Raw genomic sequence first — 22,920 nt, forward strand, 5'->3', positions numbered from 1 at the left:
AATTTATACATTGTACGGTACATTGTGTCTCTGCTCAGTCCATGAGCCGCCCTAACCCGACCCCCAAATAAAGTGTCCAGGGTAACCCATATCCATGCCTCACTAATTTCTTTGAATAGGATGATGAGGAAGATAAAATATATGAAATAACTGAAACTAATACTAAAACTAAACTAAACTAAAACTAAGCATTCAGAAAAAAACGATAACTAATAAAAACTAACAAACCTGCTCTAAAAACTAATTAAAACTAACTGAATAAGAGAAAAAAAAGTCAAAACTAATTAAAACTAAACTATAATTAAAAATCCAAAACTATTATAACCTTGCACAGGACTCGAACATAGTGGCAGAACCTGACAACCTCACAAATTCAACTTGTTATTGATTCTTAGAACTTGCCGTTGAGATACAGGGACATTGGTCCCATTTTTGTATCCTAGTGTTCACGGAGATGCTTTGTAAACCAAAATCTCATGTGGACAGAACCTTCATTTATGTATGTATGTATGTATGTATGTATGTATGTATGTATGTATGTATGTATGTATGTATGTATGTATGTATGTATTTATTTATTTTTTATTTATCTATCTATCAGGGACAATGCAGTCAAACATAGTTACAAGTTTGCAGCTGATGTGATGCATATAGAGTTTATATCTACTGCTAATTCTTAACTCCAGTCCCCGATTGGGCTCTTCCACAACATTGCAGTAGAAATATGAAATATACATTTAAAAAGATCATACCATGCATAAAAATACAATATATATATAAAAAAATATACATCATTTTAAACGGTCATACCATACAGTTTGGTAATCCAGTGTTGCATTTATATATGAGGCATTCATTCACTCACTCTCTCCCACAATATACACAATATTTACAGTTGAGAACGGTTGTGTTTTGTCTTTAACCAGGTTTTGATTCTGGTGGTGAACATGTTAAACTCTGAGATGGATTTTATTTCTGATGGCAGTGAGTTCCAGAGTTTAATACTCTCACAGGAGAAGGATAACTGTCCCAAAGTTGTCCTACAGAAAGGGATTTTGTATCTGCACTGTGTGAACAGAACATTAATTTATTCTTACTGAACCCTGACATTTTGCAGCATCGTACCTATTCTTACTTCTCTCAGCTCCTGGTCTCTGCCCTGGATGCATTTAATTCTTGTTGTCGATGTTGGCGTGTATTTTTCACATTAATGAAACAAACCTTGACTTACTTTTTATCTGAGGTTCTATATAAACAAACTAGCTCTGCTTTTCTCTCCCAGGGAAAGCTGATCCAAACACAAAAGAGTGGCTTTTTCCCCAGTTCATGTGTAAAACCTTGCTTGGACCCAAAGGTACATCACCCAGAGGACTGAGTATCCTCTTTAGTGCATACACTCTCACATAAATACACTCTGTGGTTCTGTTAATAAAGTTATTAATGCTCAGCCTGTTTTCTTCCTGACAGCCCTTCCCGTCCATCCGGCAGCCCTCCAGGGACATGGACTACTATGGATATCCTTGGTAAGACCCTGAACTCCTGGATTCGAGCCACCTTTACTCTGAAGTCCTGATCCTTTAATTACTCTACATAGGTTTAACCCTTTCATGCATGATTTATGAGAACCTTATTCAAGAGTGTTTTCATTCTTTTTTGAGAATTGAAAGGTTTTTTGCAAACCTATTTTTCATTGAGTTACAAAAATGTCCACTCAGCTGGACACCATGCATTTCACTTTTGAAGCAAAGAAATATGTATTTAGAAAATGGTATACTGCATGAAAACTATCACATGAAAACATATTACATAATACTGCTAATGTTATGTTATTTCCCATTTTAACATATTCTAATAGTAGGTGTTACTTTTTTTATAGCGATAATATGCTAAAAAAAAATACTCTTAGTTACACTCTAAAAACATTTAGCAATTGATTTACTGCAGACCAAGTTTATCAAGAACAGCAAAGTTACAGTAATGGTATGAATTACAGTTGAAATACAGTCAGTAGTCGCTTTTCCATTTACCGTCAAATTGCGCAAATGTAACTTGTGCATAAAAATTTACCTAATGGCAAAACAAACAAGTTTGCCAAAAGTCTCATTTTTTGATTAAAAGTTTTTGCAGTGGCAAGAAGTGGTTTTTCAGGCGTAGCCCTAATGGTATATCACGCAAAACTGCAATGGAAAGACCTTTTTTCGCAACTGGAGTCAAGTGAATTAAAAAAACGGATGTTGACATACGTTACAACAAGTGCAGAAGAAGAAGAAACATGTCACAGTAGGTGTGGACACACCAGGAAACCCAATCATTTTTTAATTTAGTATGAGATAGAGGGGTAATATAGAATAATAATGAATATATCTGTAAATCAACACCATATTTACATTCGTCGCCATGTTTATGGAATGACTTCTCGTGTCATCTCGCAATAATAAATAAACAAATCATCGCATTTGTGATTTAATGGAAAAACCGACATTATGCACTTCTGCTTTTTTGACATTTAGTAAATATCGGTAAAGTTTTGCGCAGATGTCCAATGGAAAAGTGACTGCTGATGCAAGGTGTCTAATTTAGCAGACATGTGATTAACTATAATTTTATTCCAACATAAAATAAATCTGGATTTTTTAACACTGATTTTAATCCTTAGATGTTACGTAACCCTTTCATGTATAGTGTAAATTGTTCTATAGCAGGAGACCCCTGAAGGTAGAAAAACTAAGGTCAAGATATGACTCCAAATCAGGGGTGTTAAACATACATGGGCCCAAAACGGCCCGCCAAAGGAACCGACCTGGCCTGTGTGTTGAATTTACAAAGTGCAAAAATCCCACTAAAGATATTAATAATCAAAGTCATTTTAGTTCAGGCACCATATACAGCCCAATGTGGTCTCAAGTGGGACCAGTGAAATAATAGCATATAAACGTATAAATAATAACATATTTCAAATATTTGTTTGTTTTGCTGCAAAAAAAGGAAAATTTCATGGAAAAATTTACATTTCCAAAGTAACCTGAACATATATGAACAACCTGAAATTTCTTAAGAAAAATAAGTTCAATTTTAACAATATTATGCCTGTTACTAAATGTTTTGTGTATTTGTAGATCCACTGTGATCTGTGAGTTGTAATGTACATGCAGAAATGATAAACTGAGGCATAGTTTTGTTAAAATAAACATTTTTCTTAAGAAATTTCAGGCCATTTGTGGTTGTTCAGGTTACTCACATTTTTTTCATGAAAGGATAAATATAAACATTTCCGTAATGTAATTTTACTTTATTGCATTAAAACAAAAAGGAAAAAAAAATCAGAGTTATCATTATTTATGGTTTTATTTATGGGATCATTTTACTGGTCCAGCCCACTTGAGATCAAATTGGACTGAATGTGGCCCTTGAACTAAAATGAGTCTGATACCTCTGCTCTAAATGTTTCAAAGTGAACCCAAATGCAGCATCTACCCAAAGATTAATTACTGTAACGTGGTTGTTTGATACTTAGAGCTAGATTCCCTTACCCTCAGATGGTGTGTCTTGTGTTGTTGAGGTCACAACACTTCTTCTTCTTCCCTGTAGGTTTGCAGGGAACATGGAGCGGCAGCAGGCTGACAACCTCTTAAAATCCCACAGCAGCGGCACATACCTTATCAGAGAGAGGACGGCTGAAGCAGAGAGGTTCGCCATCAGCATCAAGTGAGTGTGTCACACAGACCAGATGGGGAAAGCTCAACGGATGGTTTTATCCTCGTTTCATGGGGAATAAAACTCTCATGAGATTCCATTGTCAGCTTTTTGGTGCATCTTTTAGCTCTGGATAATTACCATTCAGTAATTGCTTTGAACTCTTTTTTTTTTTACATATAATCCTATTTTGATATGTTTTTCCTGTGGGGAAATGCCTAGCAAAGTGAAAAAACATAAAGCTTCACCAGAGCTGTAGTACTGTGACGTATTGGGAGTAATGCTGTCAAACGATTAAAATTTTTAATCATATTAATCATAGGGTTGCTGTGGATTACTTTTCATTAATCATGATTAAATACCATTCATTTTTAATCTACATTAATAGTGTTTCATTTTGCATGAGGAAACAGACTCAAGAAGGAAGGGAATATATATGCACTTAACGTGTTTATTAAACACCTTCAACTTGAAACAAAATGACTTGAAATTGCCTGTCACTACTGGATCAACTGCCCATTTGTTCATGTGTGACGGTAACTTTACTTGGACAAACTGCCCCAGAAGCGTTGCCAGAGATATTCAGAGTCATTCTGTGCTGCGGTTGGGTTAATTGTGTTAAAATTCTTAATCAGATTAATCAGATGATGGATTAATCTGTGTTACGGCGTTCATTTTGACAGCCCTAATTGGGAGACTAAATTCTGCAGTAAGTGTTTTTTAAACACCTTTAGATAAATAAGACAAGTCCTAAATATCTGCAAGAATTTATGAAAATGACTTCATTCTAAGAAACAATACAGGGTGGGGAAGCAAAATTTACAATGAACATTTAGTTATTTTTTCTCAGCAGGCACTACGTCAATTGTTTTGAAACCAAACATATATTGATGTCATAATCATACCTAACACTATTATCCATACCTTTTCAGAAACTTTTGCCCATATGAGTAATCAGGAAAGCAAACGTCAAAGAGTGTGTGATTTGCTGAATGCACTCGTCACACCAAAGGAGATTTCAAAAACAGTTGGAGTGTCCATAAAGACTGTTTATAATGTAAAGAAGAGAATGACTGTGAGCAAAACTATTACGACAAAGTCTGGAAGTGGAGGAAGCAACAAAAAACGTACCAAAGCTTTTATTAAAGCTCTCAAATCCAAAATCCTAAAGGATCCAACCAAATCCATGCGAAAAAAGGCAACTGAACTTGAGGTAGACAACAAGACCGTTAGAAATGCAGTAAAATATGATTTGAAGTTAAAATCTTACACAAGAACACCAAAACACTTGTTGACAACAGCAACAAATCCAACTTTAGCAATTTTTGGGAATCATGTTTATGGCCGCCTTCTAGCCCAGATCTAAACCCTCTGGATTCTGCTGTTTGGGGCGTTTTAGAACATGCTACCAATAGAACATCACACAGCAATGTCAACTTTCTTAAAGATACAATTAAAGAAGAATGGGAGAAGTTGTCACCTGAATATTTGAGGAACACTTGCGCAAGTTTCAGGAAGCGTGTGAAGGCAGTTATTGAGAAAGAAGGAGGACACATAGAATAAAAACATTTTCTATTATGTCAATTTTCTTGTGGCAAATAAATTGTCATGACTTTCAATAAACTAATTGGTCATACACTGTCTTTCAATCCCTGCCTCAAAATATTGTAAATTTTGCTTCCCCACCCCATACAACAGAAAACAAAAATGCATTCAAGTACTTTTACGTAGTAGTGATACTTCTACACTCTCAACAGCAGGGGGAAGTCTGATACCAGAACACGTTTAAGAAACCTAAACCACCAGTGAAGAAACACTATGTATCCACAGACTGTATCACTCACTGAATGAAGTATAAACACACATCTGTATTATGGTATCATCAAGTTTTCTGCTTCAAACTAAAACTCATAGATGCTTATTTTGACAATCTCTCAAAACGCTGTTAAAATCTTTATGTGCTGCATCAGCTGATAGTTTACATCACAGCTCTGTTAGCTTAGCTCTGTTTTTAGACAGAAAACAGCCACAGTAAAACCACTAATCACCTCTTTTTTCTGTAGGTTTGTGTTGTCAGTAGCTGAGCTAAAGATCTGTTTGGAATCAAAAAAGTCAGAACTGTCACAGTTTAGTCTGAACTGTGGATCAACAAACGGCATCTTAGCAATGAGCTGTGACCAGTAGAGAAAACAATGGCTTCTGTTTCTTTTCTTTGACTCTAGAAGTTGTTTCTTGGTGGTTCTTATCCCATCTGGACACTTTCTGATGCTTTGCTCAATGGCCCTGTGGTGTTAGTTTTCCTCACGATGTTATGCTGCATTCCAGAGTCCTGGGAGGTAGAATATATCTCAGTTGGAGTTAGCTACATCCCACCTCAAAGTATCCCAGGTGATCCATGTTGAATATAAACAACAAATATGGAGATCACAAATCTCAGCTCCCATTTGCTTTGTTAATGCAGAGGCATTTTGACCATTGACAGCAGTGTTCTCATATACGCAAACGAGATGGAAGAGGCCAAATGACGGATGAGCTAATTATACATTGTGCAGTTTCTTTTCATTGCGAACTTGCACACTGTGCGCCGCTATTGTTGTGTTGACGTCACATTGTAGTTTGTGAACTGGCCCCATTTTGCAACAAGGACATCCAACTTGGACAGGTGTTCCAATGCATTTTACAGAGTTGGAAGTTGGAAACTTCCCATCTCCCAGGACTCTGGAATGCAGCATTAGACCAGCAGAGTGACTCACTACTCCCTCTAGTGGTTACATAAATCCCCTGGTCGGTTCAATTCAGTTCATATCTCTACCATCCAATATATTAGCATCTTTAGCAGAACTTCATAGCTCTTCATCCTAAACACTGTGACAATAAATTTTGTAATTTTTTGTTCTTAGTCCGGTTTTTATCCCAGAGACTGTTTTTATCTACTTGAGGTTTTTATTGTGTTTTATTGTATCTTGTTTTTATTTATTTGATCTTATTTATTTATTTTATCCTTTTACTTATCCATGCCGCTTTACTGATGAATGGTGGAACACTGAGCACTTTTTGTCTTGACATTCAATCAAATACCTGCCTAACAGGTTCATTGTGTGTTTTGTTGTAATGCCAAATGCAATCACTCTGTCTGCAAAACAAATCTACCCACGGGTATAAATAAAGGAACCTTGAACTTAAAATTCAAGGTCATTTATTTTTAGATTTATATAAAATAAAATAGTATAAACACTATGATACAAACAGTGTTTTAAAGGTTACAGAGATTTAACACGACTCCTTAAACACAGATTGTCTGTCTAGTGGTTTCTCTGTAGTCACTGCAGTGTTTGTTTTTTTTTACAGATTCAATGATGAAGTAAAACACATCAAGGTCATTGAAAAAGACAGCTGGATTCACATAACTGAAGCCAAGAAGTTTGAGAGTCTATTGGTAAGTCATTTAACAGCTCACATAAATGTACCCACTGAGATTGATCTCACTGTGACAGACAAAATGAAAAAGTGTTTGGTTTTTTTTGTTTGTTTGTTTTCTTCCCTCTGTTGTTCGATACAACAGGAGCTGGTGGAATACTATCAGTCACATTCACTGAAAGAAAGCTTCAAGTTGTTAGACACCACGCTGCGGTATCCGTACAAGTCAAGAGAACGCTCACTAACACGCGCCAGCACACGCTCACCAGGCAAGTCCTTCTTTTCTTTCACTTTAATGTAAACTGTGTGAGGCATCCTGAGCCACCATCACGAAATATCATAACAGAGAATGACAGTGGAACAGTTTTGTGACATATGTGGAGCTGGAAGGAAGTTAATCAAATTAATTAAAGAGCAAAAGTCCAATAGTTTTCAAAAGTTATTTTTGGATTCTAACTACTTTTGCAGCAATAATAGCACTGTTTTTGCCTAATGTAAGAAGATAGTGATGGTCACAGTAGTGGTTTTTATACTTCTCCTTCTTAAATAAGATATGAATCAGGTGTTTATTCAGTAGAATAAGGTGTGTTTGTGTAGGAATTCAACAGACACTGGAATGGAATGGCTGTCATACATGCACACATGCTGATTTCACAGGAAATTGCAGTGGTCTCAGTTTTTTTCCAGAGCTGTATGTAAAAACCACATTTATTTAGATTTCTATCTTAATATCTTATTTCATAAGAATCTTACAGTTTAATTTTTACCTATAAAAAAAGATTCTTTTCTGTATATAACTGTAGATGTAAGTTTAATTCAGGTTGAAAGGCATATTTCTGACTTGCACTGAATAAGAATAAAAACATTGTCTATGTTGAAGTGCAATGTCAGTTTAAAACCTTCAAGGCCGTATTAAATTAGAGTAGAAAGCAAGAGTTTCAGATATGCACCAGAAAAAAAATATCAACTGTAGGCTGACTACATTTCCAGGCATAGGGAAACACTTACAAAACTTCACTTCAACCACTTTTCATTCTGCAAAAAAGAGCAATCAGAATCATTCATAATGCAGACTTTCAGGTTCACACAAATGACTTCTTTCGAAAATCTTTTGACTTGGTGGAACATAAAACAACTCAATTACTATACAAAGCAAGGCATAAATTGCTACTGAAAAACATTCAAAAAATATTTTGTGAAAGAGAGGGGGGTTATAATTTAAGGGAAAATTTAAATCTAAAGGTCAGAAGCGTGCATACAACACTGAAAAGCTTCTGTATCACTGTTAGGGGAGTTAAACTGAAATAGATTGAGTGCAGAACTAAAACATATTACCAGTATAACTGTGTTTAAAAAGAGGCATAAAGAAATGATTTTCCAGAGGTACACTGATAAATAAACACCATAAGGTACTAGTATGTTATTTGAACATCAATTTTGCAATGTGTTGAATGCACTGTAATAGAGATGAGTGACTGAATGTACATGTTTCAAAATTGCTGATAAATTTGGGAGTGTTGTTTTCAGTAAGCATGGAAAGGTTTGAAGGGGTAGGATTACATAAGTTTATACTTCTTGCTACTCCTTCTTGGTCTTGCAAATTTTTAAATTTTCAATCACTCAATTTTAGATCAGTAAATCTGCAGAAAATAAGCCTTTCAGCTGATGATCTTTATCCACCTGTTTCACTCCAAACAAAGTATTGGTCATTCCAGTCGTCATATGATCAGGCTCCAGTTACCTGCGTCATGTGACATCATACAGGGCTGCTTATACATGAGCGTATTTCTGTAGAATCACAAAAGTTACTCATAATTTCACTTAATTCTAAATGCATTCATTTTGACAATAATCTGCATATGTTTTGTGTAAGATAAGATATGACTTTATTCATCCCACTATGGGGAAATTGCAGTATTTACAGCAGCAAAGATACAAGAAATAGGTCAAGAAATATAAAAGGAAGTGTAACAGAGCATCTGCTGTTTATGAGTTTTTCTGTACATAAATGCATATGCATGTAAATGCATATTACTCAGAAATTAACCATGTAATTGCACATAATTGGTAAACTGATATGATATGGAGGGATTTACTGTGAGCTCTTGTATTGTCTGAAGGTGGTGGGAAGGAATGGAAAATAAGGTTGTTAGTCCATAAAGACCCAGTGCTACATTTGTGGCGGTTATCAAATGAAATCGTCACCATCTCCACCTTTCTTAAGTGATTTATCACCATTTATTGTAATATTATCTTGTTTATTTTGGATTTTTTTTTTCTGTAAAAATAAGGTGTTTTCTTACATCTTATGTACTCATGTAGATCACAGGTGTCATGCAGCCCGGGGGCCAAATCCGGCCTGCCAAAGGGTCCAGTCCAGCCCCTGGGATGAATTTGTGAAATGCAAAAATTACACTAAGATATTAACAATCCTTTTAGTTCAGGTTCCACATTCAGGTCAATTCAATCTCATAATAATCTATAAATTGTCACAACTCCAAATTTTTCTCTTTGTAAATGTTTTCATGTATTTACACTAAAACACAGCATAATTTCAAACAAAATCTGAATAACCTGAACAAATATGAATAGCCTGAAGTGTCTTAAGAGAAGTGCAATTTTAATAATATTCCACCCGTTACTAAATATTTTGTGTATCTGTAGATCCACTGGAATATGTAAGTTATAATGTACACATGGAAACGATAAACTAAAGCATAATAGTGTCAAATTTACTTTTTTTTTTTTCAGTTTGTTCATGTTATTCACATTGTTTGAAGGGTTAGTTTGTAGATGTAAACATTTTCATAATGTAATATTACATTTTTCACTGTAAAACAGAGAAAAGTTTGGAGTTGACATTATTTATTTATTATTGTTATTATTTTACTGGTTCGGCCCACTGCAGATCAAATTTAGCTGAATGTGGCCCCTGAATTAAAATGAGTTTGACACCTCTGACCCCCCATAAAAGGTCAGAGTAAAGTTGAGGGTTATTAAATCAGAAACAGGGAATAAATTAAATTTTCAGCAAGGATATCATTAACTGAACATAAAAATATATCTATAATCACTGTCATTTATTAAACTCCATGGGTTTTACTGGTGAATCAATGTTGTAGAAGATGATGGTGTTTCCACGTCCAAATGGGTCATATCTGTTGACCTTTTGACCTGCATTTTACACCAATTATTTACATCGATTGATAAATGATTAATTAATTGATTAATGGATTTGCAGGTATTAAACATTGTACATCAGTAGATAATTCTGGTCACCGGTGGATGTTTAGGTCTTTATGGGTTACATTTGATGTCTGTATTATATTTGTATATGAGATGGTACATGTTAAATTTGAACATGTGACCACCCTGTTTGGTTTTTCTTATTGAAGTGAATTCAGTAAGAACAGCTGATGAACAGTCGGTTGGGTTGTGGACTACATACCTGCTCTTATGTTGGGACACTACATTTAGAGGACATTATAATGCTCCACCGTAGCTGTACAAAAAGGTGAACTAAATGAGACACATGTCCTCCTACTCTTTGTCTGTACCGTTGCTCTGTGGCCTCATCTGTCCTAACTCAGAAAAATGGAGGGATGCCAGACAGGAGAGGGCCAAAAAAAAAAAAAGAGATGAGCAATGTTAATAGAAAAAGAGGAGGAGATTGTCATCTTACTCCGTGGTCTGTGGACCGGCTGTCGGTCTTGGCTGGCCTCTCTGCCCATTACACAGTATGAATACTGGCTTGCGTCCCACCTCGGCCTGGCTCTGTTCACCCTGCAGGATGACCCAACTGGCCACTACAACACAATTGTTTTGCTGCGGTGTTGGCTGGATGTGGACATGCAGCGAGACAGCAGAGTTGATGTGCTATTGTTTTAGTTTCAGTGTGCTGCATGCACAAACAGCAGCATCCTACCTTGAGATTTTGTTTTTCATTAGGACATGGAGTACAAAGCAGAGAATTTATTATTTTTTTGGGAGTGCAGATGTGTGACGCAGGTAGACAAGGACACATGGTGGAAGCACAAAGAATCTGTTTAGTTATTTTATCAATTTTAATATGTACTCAGATTTTTTGAGAACACTTCTGAACTTTTCTGTGGAACGTGGCATCATGTTACAGGCTTACTTCTGGTTGTTTAAAGTGAGGTTACATGAGGTACTTAAATCCAGAACAGTGACCCAGACTGGAGTATTGATTATAAAAATATGCAGTCTACTGCTAGGGAGAGAGGAAGATGCAAAAACTGTATTCTAACCATCTAAAATAAAATAAATATCAGTTTCAGTGAAGGTAATATTTAGAATTTGCAGACAAAGTGGACGCATAAGCTGTATATAATTAGTGGATGCCACTCTTTGGTTTTGGAATTGTTGTTTTGATGTCAATAGTTCACCATGTTGGCTTTTTGAAACCAGAAGTAGCCATATTTGGACAAAAGAGGTGGAGCTACAGGATCCCTGTGGGTCAGAGTTGTGCTTTTGCTAAGTGCTAGCTTATTGACGTGGTAAAAATGGTAAAGTTCATCAAGCACTGCATAACAAAGTAACACTCATGTTGGTGGACTCTGTGAATCATAAATACAGTGGAGCCGTTTGTCAGGAAAAATTGTATTTTATCAAATAAATCTGTCAGTCAAAGGCTGGCATGGCAGACATCAAATGTTCTATTCATCCTGGGATGTGATTAATGGAGGAAAAAATAAAAGATGTACCAGAACACTTATGCTGCATTTCCACTACATGGAACCAGCTCAACTCGACTTGGCTCGACTCGACTATTCTTGGAGACCGTTTCCATTACAGGATATTACCGGCTTTACAGTACCTGGACGTTATAGCGATGCAGCGTGTTACTTCTGTGTCGTCTGCTCAGAGAGTTGCTGATAAACTCGCTCGTTGCATGTTGTCTCATCAAGCTCATGCTGAATTTTTACATCTGAATCTCCTCAACTGACCATGGTGTAGTTTTGTGGGCTGTCATCATTAACCTACCACTATATTTACTGTCAACTTCCACGTGTTTTTTTTAAACCAGCGGGTCACAGAGACAACTCTCTGACCAATCAGTGGTCTGCAGTGTTTACACATCACGCTTTAGTATCTGTTCCCAGTCTCGGAACCTCGGTGGAGGTGATACCAAAAAACTAGTACCAGGAACCAGATTCCAGGTCCTTTTTCATAATGAAAATGCAAAAAGGCCAAGTCGAGTAGGTACAATGTAGTGGAAACACGGCATTATTAACAGTGTAAGTCCATGGGAGCCAGATTTTTTTGGAGGAACCTGAAGCTCCACCACCACCAGATTCCCTGGAAAGAAGCAGCAGTTTTAACTCTCAAAACACAGAAGCTGTTGGTCTAACACCACCTCTGTCAGATACTCTGTGTTATTGTGTGACTGCAGTTGAGGAAATGGAAAATGAGAAAGTCTCATTATTATTTGTCACAGGAATCTTGTGGCCTTGAACAAAGGAATAGAATGGGCAGGGTGGTGCCTTAGTGGTTAGCACCTCATGTTCGATTGTCAGTCTGTGTTGAGTTTACTGGATCTCTTTGCACTATGCGGATTTCCTCTGGGTCACCTGGTTTCATCCACCATCAAAAGTAGGTACATATACTGAACATCAAAAGAAACTTATCACATATTCTATGTGAGGCCATTTCACACCATTTTATTAAATATGAAAACCAATTCTTTCTTGCTCTTAAAAACATTTAATTAAACAAAATACAACAAACAACAAAACAGTGGATGAGTATCCAGAGGATGATGTAAAATATGACAAAGGGTAGTTCAACAAAGTTCACATTTAGCAACAAGCAACATGATTAATCCACAGCAAGTCAAAGATTGACCAAATGGTCAAAAGGTGCACAGCCGGGAGGACATACCCAGTACTGAGGACATTGATCTGGACCATTTGGTCAAACTTTGACTTGCTGTGGATTAATAATGTTGCTTGTTGCTAAATGTGAACTTCATTGAACTACTCTGTCATATTTTACATTATCCTCTGGATACTCATCCACCGTTTTGTTGTTTGTTGTATTTTGTTTGTTAATTAAATGTTTTTTTAAGAGTAAGAAAGAATTTGTTTTCATATTTAATAAAATGGTGTGAAATAAGTTTCTTTTGATGTTTAGTTTATATATCAATTTTGTTGTTACCTCTGAACACGGTGCTTATGAAGATCTGGAGTTGGTCTCCAAGTGCAGACACTGGCATCTCACTGCTCCTAATATGTGCTAATGCTAATGCTAGGTGCTGTGTCTTATGATGGGTAAAGTGCAGAAACTGAATTTACCTATACCTAACTTTTAACCATTTAACCTTTGAACCTTTAATGCCTCCTGTTCCCCACTGGCAGTATCCACCATCTATCCAACTTCATGACCCCCCTTTAAAAAATCCAAAGTAAAGCACTTACCAGAGCACCATCAAGGCATTTTTTCCATTTCAGACAGAAATGAAACATTACGTAAACAGTCTGAGTCAAGCAGTCTGACATGTTGGTTGTCGAGCTTTTGCAGACTTTTCAGCACAAAAGTCCCCTTTTAAGTGCAGTTTCAAGTCGAAACTAAATTGATGTTAAAGAAAAACTGGCAGACAGTGAAGGGGAAAGTTTCTTTTGTGACAAACAGGATTACTGTGCACACGGCCACCTCTTTTTAACTCTGTCTCTCTGCATGCATGCACCTCAAAGCTTTATTTCCTCCTCTGCCTCTTTCTCATCTCCTCTCAGCAGCCACCTGCGCCTCCTACAACTTCTCCTTCCTCAGTCCGCAAGGCCTCAACTTTTCCTCCTCTCAGAGCTCAGCCCCCTTTTGGTCAGGTACTCGCTTCTTTCTCTTATTTTTTGGCACCTATTGTCTCCCTCCTCCTCATCACCTGCAATTTCATAATAAGCCTGCGTGTTGTCGGCCTCATTACTTCACCATGGCGCTCATTTCCTTAATGAGAGCCCCGCAGTATTTCCTCAGATGACATTCACTCATTAAATCAAGGGAAGAAAACCAATTTCCCCTCTCAAGATGAAACAGCGTGTCCTTTCCAATCTTGCTCATTTGTCATTTTGCGACTGCGCTGTGTCTTACTGACCACTTTTATTCTTAAGAACTAATTAGAACTGTCATGTTCAGAATCACTCCTCCCCATATTCATCTCCTCATGCATAAGGATGGTTATTTAACATTAGGACAACCTAAACTTGTTTTTAATTATACTAATGTTGATTATTTTCCCTGTGTTCTCAGTGTTTACTCCACGTGTGGTCAGTACAGCGGTTGCGAGGTATAACTTTGCAGCGCGGGACATGAGGGAGCTTTCGCTGCGAGAAGGCGACATTGTCAAAATCTACAGCAAAATTGGCGGAGACCAAGGCTGGTGGAAAGGAGAGGCCAACGGACGGGTGAGTCAGAAATGACTGACTCATTTTCAAGTCTCATATTCAGGTCATGCTGCTAAAACCTGTAGCTTTACTGTCGTTTTCACACTAACCTCAATAATATGGACAAGTTTTCAAAACGCATTCACCGTATCAGTAGACCTTTAACAATTCTACACCAAAAATTAACACATATTTGGGTTTTTATCAAATTGGTACTCCCAGTAAAAATATATTGCAGAGACTGACTTTCACACTGCTAGTAGAGTTTACTTTGCTTTTTCTAAAAGTCAACAACATGCTTGAAAATAGGGAACAGTAGATCCCCCCCTGGAATCAGGAGAAGCTATTTCACCTCAATGCTTTGCCAGGGTTGTATCTTATAAGACACACGAGAAATATTGCCTTAATGCATTGTCCCTGTCTGTAACGTGCAGGGTAGTATCTTGGCAGAAAATGGGTGAAAAATATCATGTACAGTCAAACTATTGTGCCTCCACTGGTACCAATCTGAGCTGAGGTGATGACGACTGTGGGGTCATTGTGGGGATACACTGAGATACCAATTCTGAGGATTTTGTTTTCAGCCAATCCAGAGTACTGATCCGATAGCACTGTTTAATTCATGAGTAATATGCCACGATGTTTTGGACCAGACTAGGATCGTTCTTTTACGCCTAAAGGAACATCTGCCAACATCTTGGAGGATGTGAAACAATATAATATTACTGTTTATTGTCTTTGTACCTTAGGTAAGATACGGCACTGCAATAAAATATGCCATTCACTTGGAATTATCAGAAAACTAGATTGTTTGTCACTTTGTCACCAGCAGGGGGCAGCCATCTTGAATCCACCTAGCTGATACTGAGTTAGTTCATCTCTGCTGTTAGCTTATTTCCCAATAGATGAGTTTCATGTGACGTATGCATACATTAAGTCTTGGAGGCGGAAGTCACACCGAGTTTGTAGTGTGTTAAACAATGGACCTGCTAAACTCCTGTGTGCCATTTATTACTTAGCTTTCACCAAGTATAAGTTAGGCAGAAAGACCGCTTAGTTCCATTGGTGGCAGCGGTGGTTCTGTTCTGCCGACTGCTGTTTATAGTTATTACCGCGGTAAGTGTAGCTTCTCAGTATAGTTAGCCTGCATGCCTGTTGCGCTTAGTGGCGTGGAAAAAAAGAATTGTCATCATGTGGTACAGTGATGAAGACCCCTTTAAACCTACCAGGAGGGCTTCCCCTGGACTATCACCCTATAGAGAGAGAGTGATTGTGGATCTACCTGCTCCCTTTGCTGGTGATGGCAGCAAGAGTTTCCTCAGCTGGAAGTGGCAGTTGGAGCTACAATGGGCGACACCGGTGAGTTCAGTGGGGAGCTGGTGACAATACTCCCCACCCGTCTGTGCAAGTCTGCTTTTCTACTATGGGACAGCCTTCCCGATGCGGTCAAGTCAAATTATGCGGCCGTAAGAGAAGATGGGATCGGCTTTTGGACAGAGACAGTTAATGGACCGTTTTAGAGCTAACATATCGGCTTGTTCACGAGTTCCGGGGTAGAGCCTGGGGGTGTACGTGGCTGATGTGAGCCAGCTGGTAGCTGGTACTCCTGTTTTTGCCTCTGAGTTGCGCGTGCATCACTGTTGTTAGTAAACATTGAAACTCATCTATAGGAGTTACTGAAATAAATTTCACTATTGACTAGCTGCCCGCATCAAATTCAAATCTTTAATCCTAGCCTACAAAATTCTCCGTGGGTCTGCTCCTGTCTACTTAGGTGCACTAATAAAAGCTTATGTCGCCCCACGACCACTCTGCTCGTCTGGGGAACGTAGTCTGGTGGTCCCCAGACCTTGTACAAGACAATCCAGGCTCTTTTCATGGGTCGTTCCACGTTGGTGGAACGCTCTACCAAGTGCTACAAGAACAGAGTCATCCCTGCCTATCTTCAAGAAGCTCCTGAAGACCCAGCTCTTCCGAGAGCACCTCCTGTCCTAGCACTTTCAAACATTCCATTTTAAATATTCTAATAAGGTTTTTCCCAGGACAACCACAGATTCTTTCACGATTATCTCTGGACCTGCTGCGGTGGTCCGGCCTCTTCCCTGCCCTCATCATCACCACTCACTTATCCTCAACCGCCTCCATGTGTCTCCCCCTACTCCCCCCTTCTCCCCCTCTCCCCCAGTCCCTATCTCTATCGCTCTCTCTTTTTCCCCTTCTCTACTCTCTCTCTTTAACCCCAACTGGTCAAGGCAGACGGCCATCCTCCAGGAGTCTGGGTCTGCTCCAGGTTTCTGCCTGTTAAAGGGAAGTTTTTCCTCGCCACTGTCACCAGTCACAAGTGTTTGCTCCTGGAGGATTCTGTTGGGTTTCTGTAGAATTGACTTAGAGTCTGGTTTTGACCAACTCTATATATAAAATGTCAAGAGATAACTTTCTTGTGATCTGGCGCTATATAAATAAAATTTGATTGATTGAGTGATTTAATTGGTTTTCCCCTGTAAGTCGCTTTGGAAAAAAGCGTCTGCCAAATGCGTAAACATAAACACATAAACATATTGAGGTATTCATTGGTCACAACTCACCTTCCTCAGTAACCATGTGTTTACTTCAGTAACTCCTCCTGGTGAACAAGCTAACAGCGGGGATAAACCAACTTTCTGACATCATCAACTAGCGTGTTTCAAGATGACTGCCCCTACTGGTGACAGAGTGAAAAACAAGTTTTATCACAGTTTGATATCTAAGATACAAAGAAAGTATGTGATACAGTGATATTGTCCAGTGGTCCAGGTCCAATTTAAGAATTGCTTTGTAACATTGTAAAACATCTCAGTTTCAGTTCTATTACAGTCATGGTAAATTTATTACCTCCACCAAGGAGGTTATGTTTTTGCCGGCGTTGGTTTGTCTGTTTTTTCTGTCTGTCTGTTTTTTCTGTCTGTCTGTCTGTTTGTCCGTGTGCAAGATAACTCTGAAAATTTCAGGAATTTTTGATACTGGCACAAGGAACAAATTATTAAATTTTGGTGGTGATCGTGGGAGGGACACTGATCTGCCTTGGTGGAGGTCTGCGCTCTCCAAGTGCTTCTAGTTTGTATATGGATTTGTTTTGTATTTAGCTACTTAATGAGTTACATATTTTATTTGTGTTATTAAAAAATTTTATATCTATGTTAATTCTCCAGTTAATTCTTCAGTTCCCTTGACCACAGTATTAATGAAGATATGGAGCCTACACTGGCCGCACACTGCTTTTAATATGTGCTAATGCTAATGCTAAAGCTAGGTATTATACATGTATCAGGATGGGTAAATGCCAAGGCCAAATTTTCACACAGGGATAATAAAGCAAGTTAACCTTAACCTTTGTCAGTTTTATAAGTTGGGATATCATCATTTTCTATGTGCAGTTCAGTTAGTATTTAAACTGTTAAAATGACATAGGAAGGAAAACTGATCTCACTCCTTCACACTGAAGACAAAAGCCAGATGTTAGTTAATCTTTTACCCAATGTGAAGAGGTTATTTATTGTCGTGACTTTTTTGGGGGAAGATAAAGTATAAGTAATTTGTCTTTGGATTTATAATAATTTCATGATGCATATGCAGTTGCAGTTAATTTATTTCTGAGTAAAAAGATACAATATATTTCATTTGTGATTTATGTTAAAAGTGGAGTTAAAATAAGCAATAGTGAATGCTTAGAAAATAACTACGTTTCCCATGAGGCTTAGCATTACCTATGAAGCTTAGGAATTTTCACGGAAGTAAGTTGATGTATGCCACGAGTTGTAAAAGTTGTATGTGTGTTTAAGTTGCCGTAGTAAAAAGGAATGTGTCTTTTTAAACCCAGAGTCTTTCTTCCTTATTTTTGGACGTAATTTGTGTAATTACAACATATGTGATCTAAAGACTGCAGACTTATACATAGCTTGCGTTAGAAAAACTACCACAGTTACATATTTCAATTCTCACTGAACTCTCATCAAAACCTAACAAAATACAGACTGTAGAACAGAATATGCCCTAGTTTGTCCAACGAGTTTAACTTTTCCATCGAAATAGGACAGAACATTCTGATTATTGCAGAAAGTTCCATGTATTGTTTGCATCCTCTTTACCATCTATGTAGTAGTAGTAGTCATATTTGCATTAAGATGTGCATGTATATAGGAAACAAATAGTTGTTTTTCTAGTTCACAATGCAAAGGCTAGACAGCAGATCTCTATAACTTGTCTTTGGTGTCCCAGTGTTGCTTGGCCTCAAGTACCTCTGGGTAGTGAATGATGGTAGGAGTGGATGAGATGTGCTGATGGTTCAAGGCAAGTGAGAATGTAAGTGAAAATCTTAAATTCATACATTCATACAAAAGTTTGACTCTAAACCCTAAGGACAAGCTGGATCAGACTTTGTAGACTTCAGGCAATGCTGTTTCACTTACTGTACTGGAGATGAAAAGTGTCTGCACACGTCACGGAAAATGAAGCGCAGGGCTGTCATAACGGTCACAGCACAACGCCTGTATTTGTTAGACATTACATTGTGTGGTCGACTGTAAAAGGAGTCAGATACATTGTGTGTTTCCATAATGTTTAGTCTAGGTTATTTTACCAGGATTTCAGGCAGTGAAGGCATCACAATGACAAGACCACAGCATTTTTAAAAAGTTTGATCTGGAGTCAATGAAAGATAGAAAAATGGAAAAAAAAGAAGGTATCAGGAGAGACGAAAACAGCCATCACCGGGGAAAAAAAAACATGTTGTTGTACCATCCATCATCATCTCATATCTCACAGAAATATCTGTGAATGAAGACTTTGGTGAATAGAAAAAAGTATTTTGGTACTTGAAGCACACATTACTCGTAAAGGTTAAGTGTTGTTTTCAGGTGCGTGTTCATGAAGCACTACTTAGTTCAAGTGAAGTGTCTTGAAAAACATTGTATTGATCCAAGTGTAAAAACCATTCCAAAAAAAAAAAAAAGCTGTAATGCGTGGCTGATTTCACTCCTGTGTTTTGTGTCTGAATAGAGCTATTACTGAAAACACTCTCAAATCAGGTAGCTGGAAAGGAAAAGAGACAGCCTGGCTACTGGGAAAAGTGGTTGTTTTAGAGGATGGTAGTTGATGTAGATCTGATGTCAGCTTTTTGTTCAAGTCAACGGGATCTCGTGACTCGTAAATATGCACGCCACTTTTATTTGGCATGTTATCTGTACACATTATAAGTGTTCTGCGTGTGTGTTCACGCCATTATTAGTAGGGTGTGCCGAAAAAAAAAAAAAAAAAAAGATTCATATAAAAATCGCGATTCTCATTTACTACAATTCAGAATCTATTTAAAATGTCCCAAAATCAATTTTAAAAAATAAAACAAATCTGCTTGCAGTCTGTCTCCGTTTTGTCCGTGGGATGTCCTGACATCATCATGCAGCCAGTTCTGGAACATATGCATGCGCAGTAAGCACCAAAACAAAGGAAACTAATGGAGGAAGTAGGGTTAGCGATTAGCGGCTAGCAGATTGGCAGTCAGGATTAGCAATTAGTGGCTAGTGCATTGACACGTCATCAAATGGTGTTAAATGATACGCGAAAGGATGAAAATGCTTACGAATACCACACCAAATGCAATAAACTGGAGTCACATACAACGCAATTTCATGAGCTCAGTCTGTCAGCAGGCATCACCCAGAGTTAAAGGACACGGTGCCGAGTCAGCCACCAGCAGCAAACCAACACACACTGCTGTGCCTCACCAAACTCCCTGCTAAGCATGGATACATGTTTAAAACTTAATAAATGTGAAAAAGACATTTTAATGTCTGCATTTGTCATTCTGTCTTGCAAAGCAGACTAGATCATGAGGATCATTTGCACACCCATAGACTGAAGCAGAAATCATTATGAATCAAATCCTTTTGAATCAAAAATTGATTGAATGAAATTGTAGCCCCAAAAATCAGAACTGAATGGAATCATTAGGCCATTAGGCTGTAAATTTGACAGTTAATGTGCTGCTGTTTTCATTTTAACTCGCTCTTAACTGAGCAGCCTGATGTTTGACTACTAAAGGTGTCTAATTTACTTTAATACTGAGAAACATTTCATCCAGTGTCAGATCAAATTGTACAACACAGTCGTATCCCACTGTGCTTTTCTTTAACCTCTGGAAGTTTACAATTACACCGATTGAATAAAGCACCAACACTCAATGACATATGCCACTATACAGCTGCATGAAAAACTAAAGTGTGTGTTCCTTTGGATGAGGCCTGTGTGATGGTTCAGCAGGGGTCCTACCCATTATCCTCAACATGAGTTGGACTAGTTCACCTTATTACAGATACTCAATAGACCTGGGAGATATGGACCAAAAAACTGATTTCATTCTGTATTTTCAGATTTGATTAAGATTCTGTATTACTCAGAATGCAGACACGGAGCACACACACCAGAATTAACCTTCTGCTTTTTAACCCATCACTAGAAAATGCAGACACCACACACACTGCAGACTAGGAGTAGTGGGCTTGCCATATCCAGCACCCAGGAGCAAATGTGGGGTTAAGTGCCTTGCTCAAGGGCACATCAGCCAACGTTTTTCTGCCAGTCAGACCGGCAACCCTTCGGTCACAAGCCAACTCTCCAGCTTTCTAGGCTATGGCTGCAATTTTCCATCATTTAAGGAAGATATTATTATAATATTTAGACAACTGCATAGAGAACCCAGTAGGGAAATTTGGTCTCTGCATTTACCCGTCCTAACACACACACAGTATCTAGCATTAGCAATTAGCACTTACATGTCTTACATGGAACAGGAGCCATTAAAGGTTAAGTGGTTACATATGTCTCTGCATTTTACTAATCAAAATACACAGCATCTAGCATTAGCATTAGCATCAGTATTTGCACGTAGCACACAGTAGCAGTGAGCTGCCATTGAAGGCACTCGGGGACCAAATCCAGATCTTCATTTGGAGTGTCATCAGGGGAAACCCACAGGAGAATGAACCTACATGTACCTGTGTTTTACTGCTTTTCTTACTCGTCAGCTCAGTCATCAGCTGTCACTGTCATTCATTTAGGCCTTGTTTCATAATGGTCTTTAAGTGCAAATTTTGTGCTGCCACTGTTTTTGTTCAAGAACCACTTCACTGCATCAACAAGTGAAAGAAGGTGTTGCCTAGCAACTAGCATCCTTTCTATATGTAGTTTTAATTTAGAACATTTATGAGGCTGTTGCATCTGAAAATAATCTGGATTCCCAGTCCATTCACACTTATAATTATATGACATTGTATACATTAATACGGGATTTAACACGTTTATTGAAATAATTACACAGTTAAACTAGCTCCAAATGACTTCTTAATGGAAACTCAGCTAAGACCCATCTGCTCATACGCTGTAACAGCGTCTCTAATTAGTGTCTTTTGTTTCAGATCGGATGGTTTCCTTCAACCTACGTGGATGAAGAAGGAGTGCAGTAGAGCTGCCTTCAAATCAGGAACCGTCATCTATCTACTGTTCTCAGAGAAAATTATTCACTCTCCAGGAAAATAACAGAAAACAAAACAAACAAACAAAAAAAGACTTTTGTTGTTGCTTTTGCTGGATACTCATTTTCTCAGTGAGCATTTCTATGCTGTTTCTCTATCTTCAATTATGCATCAGCTTTGCTTTTGTTTGTTTTTGTCTTTTCTTTGCAGGATGTCCTGTTTAATTTTTGTACAGAAAAAAAAAAAAAAAAAACACACAAAAAAACAAAACCCCATCTTGCTGTGCGTCCTCTGCAGAGGCTTCACTGAACAGTAAACACAGCAGCTCCACTGACTCTGGATAGCTTTACTTTGAAAAGGCTCCTCTTTGTTGCAGGTCTATGCGAGGTGAAATAATTGTACAGTATAGATAATTTATTGAATAGAGATTATTATCATTACAATGATTAATGATTATTGTGAGGATTTTAGCAACAGCAAAAAATCAGATGAGGAAAAACAAAAAAAAAAGACAAAAAAAAAAGACAGATGCTCTGTTTTAATGTTGAGAGATTTTGCCTTAGTTGTCATGGTGATGCCTTGTGGGCTGACACCAGTGGAGGGAATTGACTTTGTGGACTGGTTTTACTTCTCATGTATGCATGTGCCCATGTGCGGCCCACACAAACACAAACACATACAGACCAATGTACAGTACGGTGCCTTTGAACAACGGTCGCTGCTTACCGAACCTCGACATCAGCCGGTAAAGACCGCCGCCATCCCCGAAAAAGACAGTCTGTTCACATCCAAAGGACTTCAGTATCAGAGGGGGAGGGGCCTGAGCTCCCAACCCCCTCCCAAACCAACAGGCTGACGCATTTACCTCCCAACTGGAGACTGTACGGACTAACAGGCAGTTGGAGAGA

The 22,920-nt window shown here is 38.1% G+C and overlaps 1 protein-coding gene across 11 annotated transcripts in view; it reads left to right on the forward strand.

Annotated features, from left to right (window-relative positions):
* The window catches only part of vav2 (vav 2 guanine nucleotide exchange factor), a 420,418-nt gene extending 397,498 nt beyond the window's left edge, over positions 1–22,920 (forward strand). For 6 of the 11 annotated variants that reach the window (XM_030149393.1, XM_030149398.1, XM_030149399.1 and 3 more), the window contains 8 exons: positions 1,283–1,354; positions 1,468–1,523; positions 3,589–3,705; positions 7,042–7,129; positions 7,256–7,379; positions 13,863–13,952; positions 14,374–14,528; positions 21,956–22,920. In XM_030149393.1, the coding sequence (XP_030005253.1) occupies positions 1,283–1,354; positions 1,468–1,523; positions 3,589–3,705; positions 7,042–7,129; positions 7,256–7,379; positions 13,863–13,952; positions 14,374–14,528; positions 21,956–22,003 (750 nt within the window). In that variant the 3' untranslated portion in view covers positions 22,004–22,920. The remainder of the gene's footprint in view (positions 1–1,282; positions 1,355–1,467; positions 1,524–3,588; positions 3,706–7,041; positions 7,130–7,255; positions 7,380–13,862; positions 13,953–14,373; positions 14,529–21,955) is intronic. The other 5 variants (XM_030149402.1, XM_030149403.1, XM_030149394.1 and 2 more) reach the window with 2 other exon arrangements.

This window comes from Sphaeramia orbicularis, chromosome 12 (assembly GCF_902148855.1).
Source record: "Sphaeramia orbicularis chromosome 12, fSphaOr1.1, whole genome shotgun sequence".
Classification (NCBI taxonomy): domain Eukaryota; kingdom Metazoa; phylum Chordata; class Actinopteri; order Kurtiformes; family Apogonidae; genus Sphaeramia; species Sphaeramia orbicularis.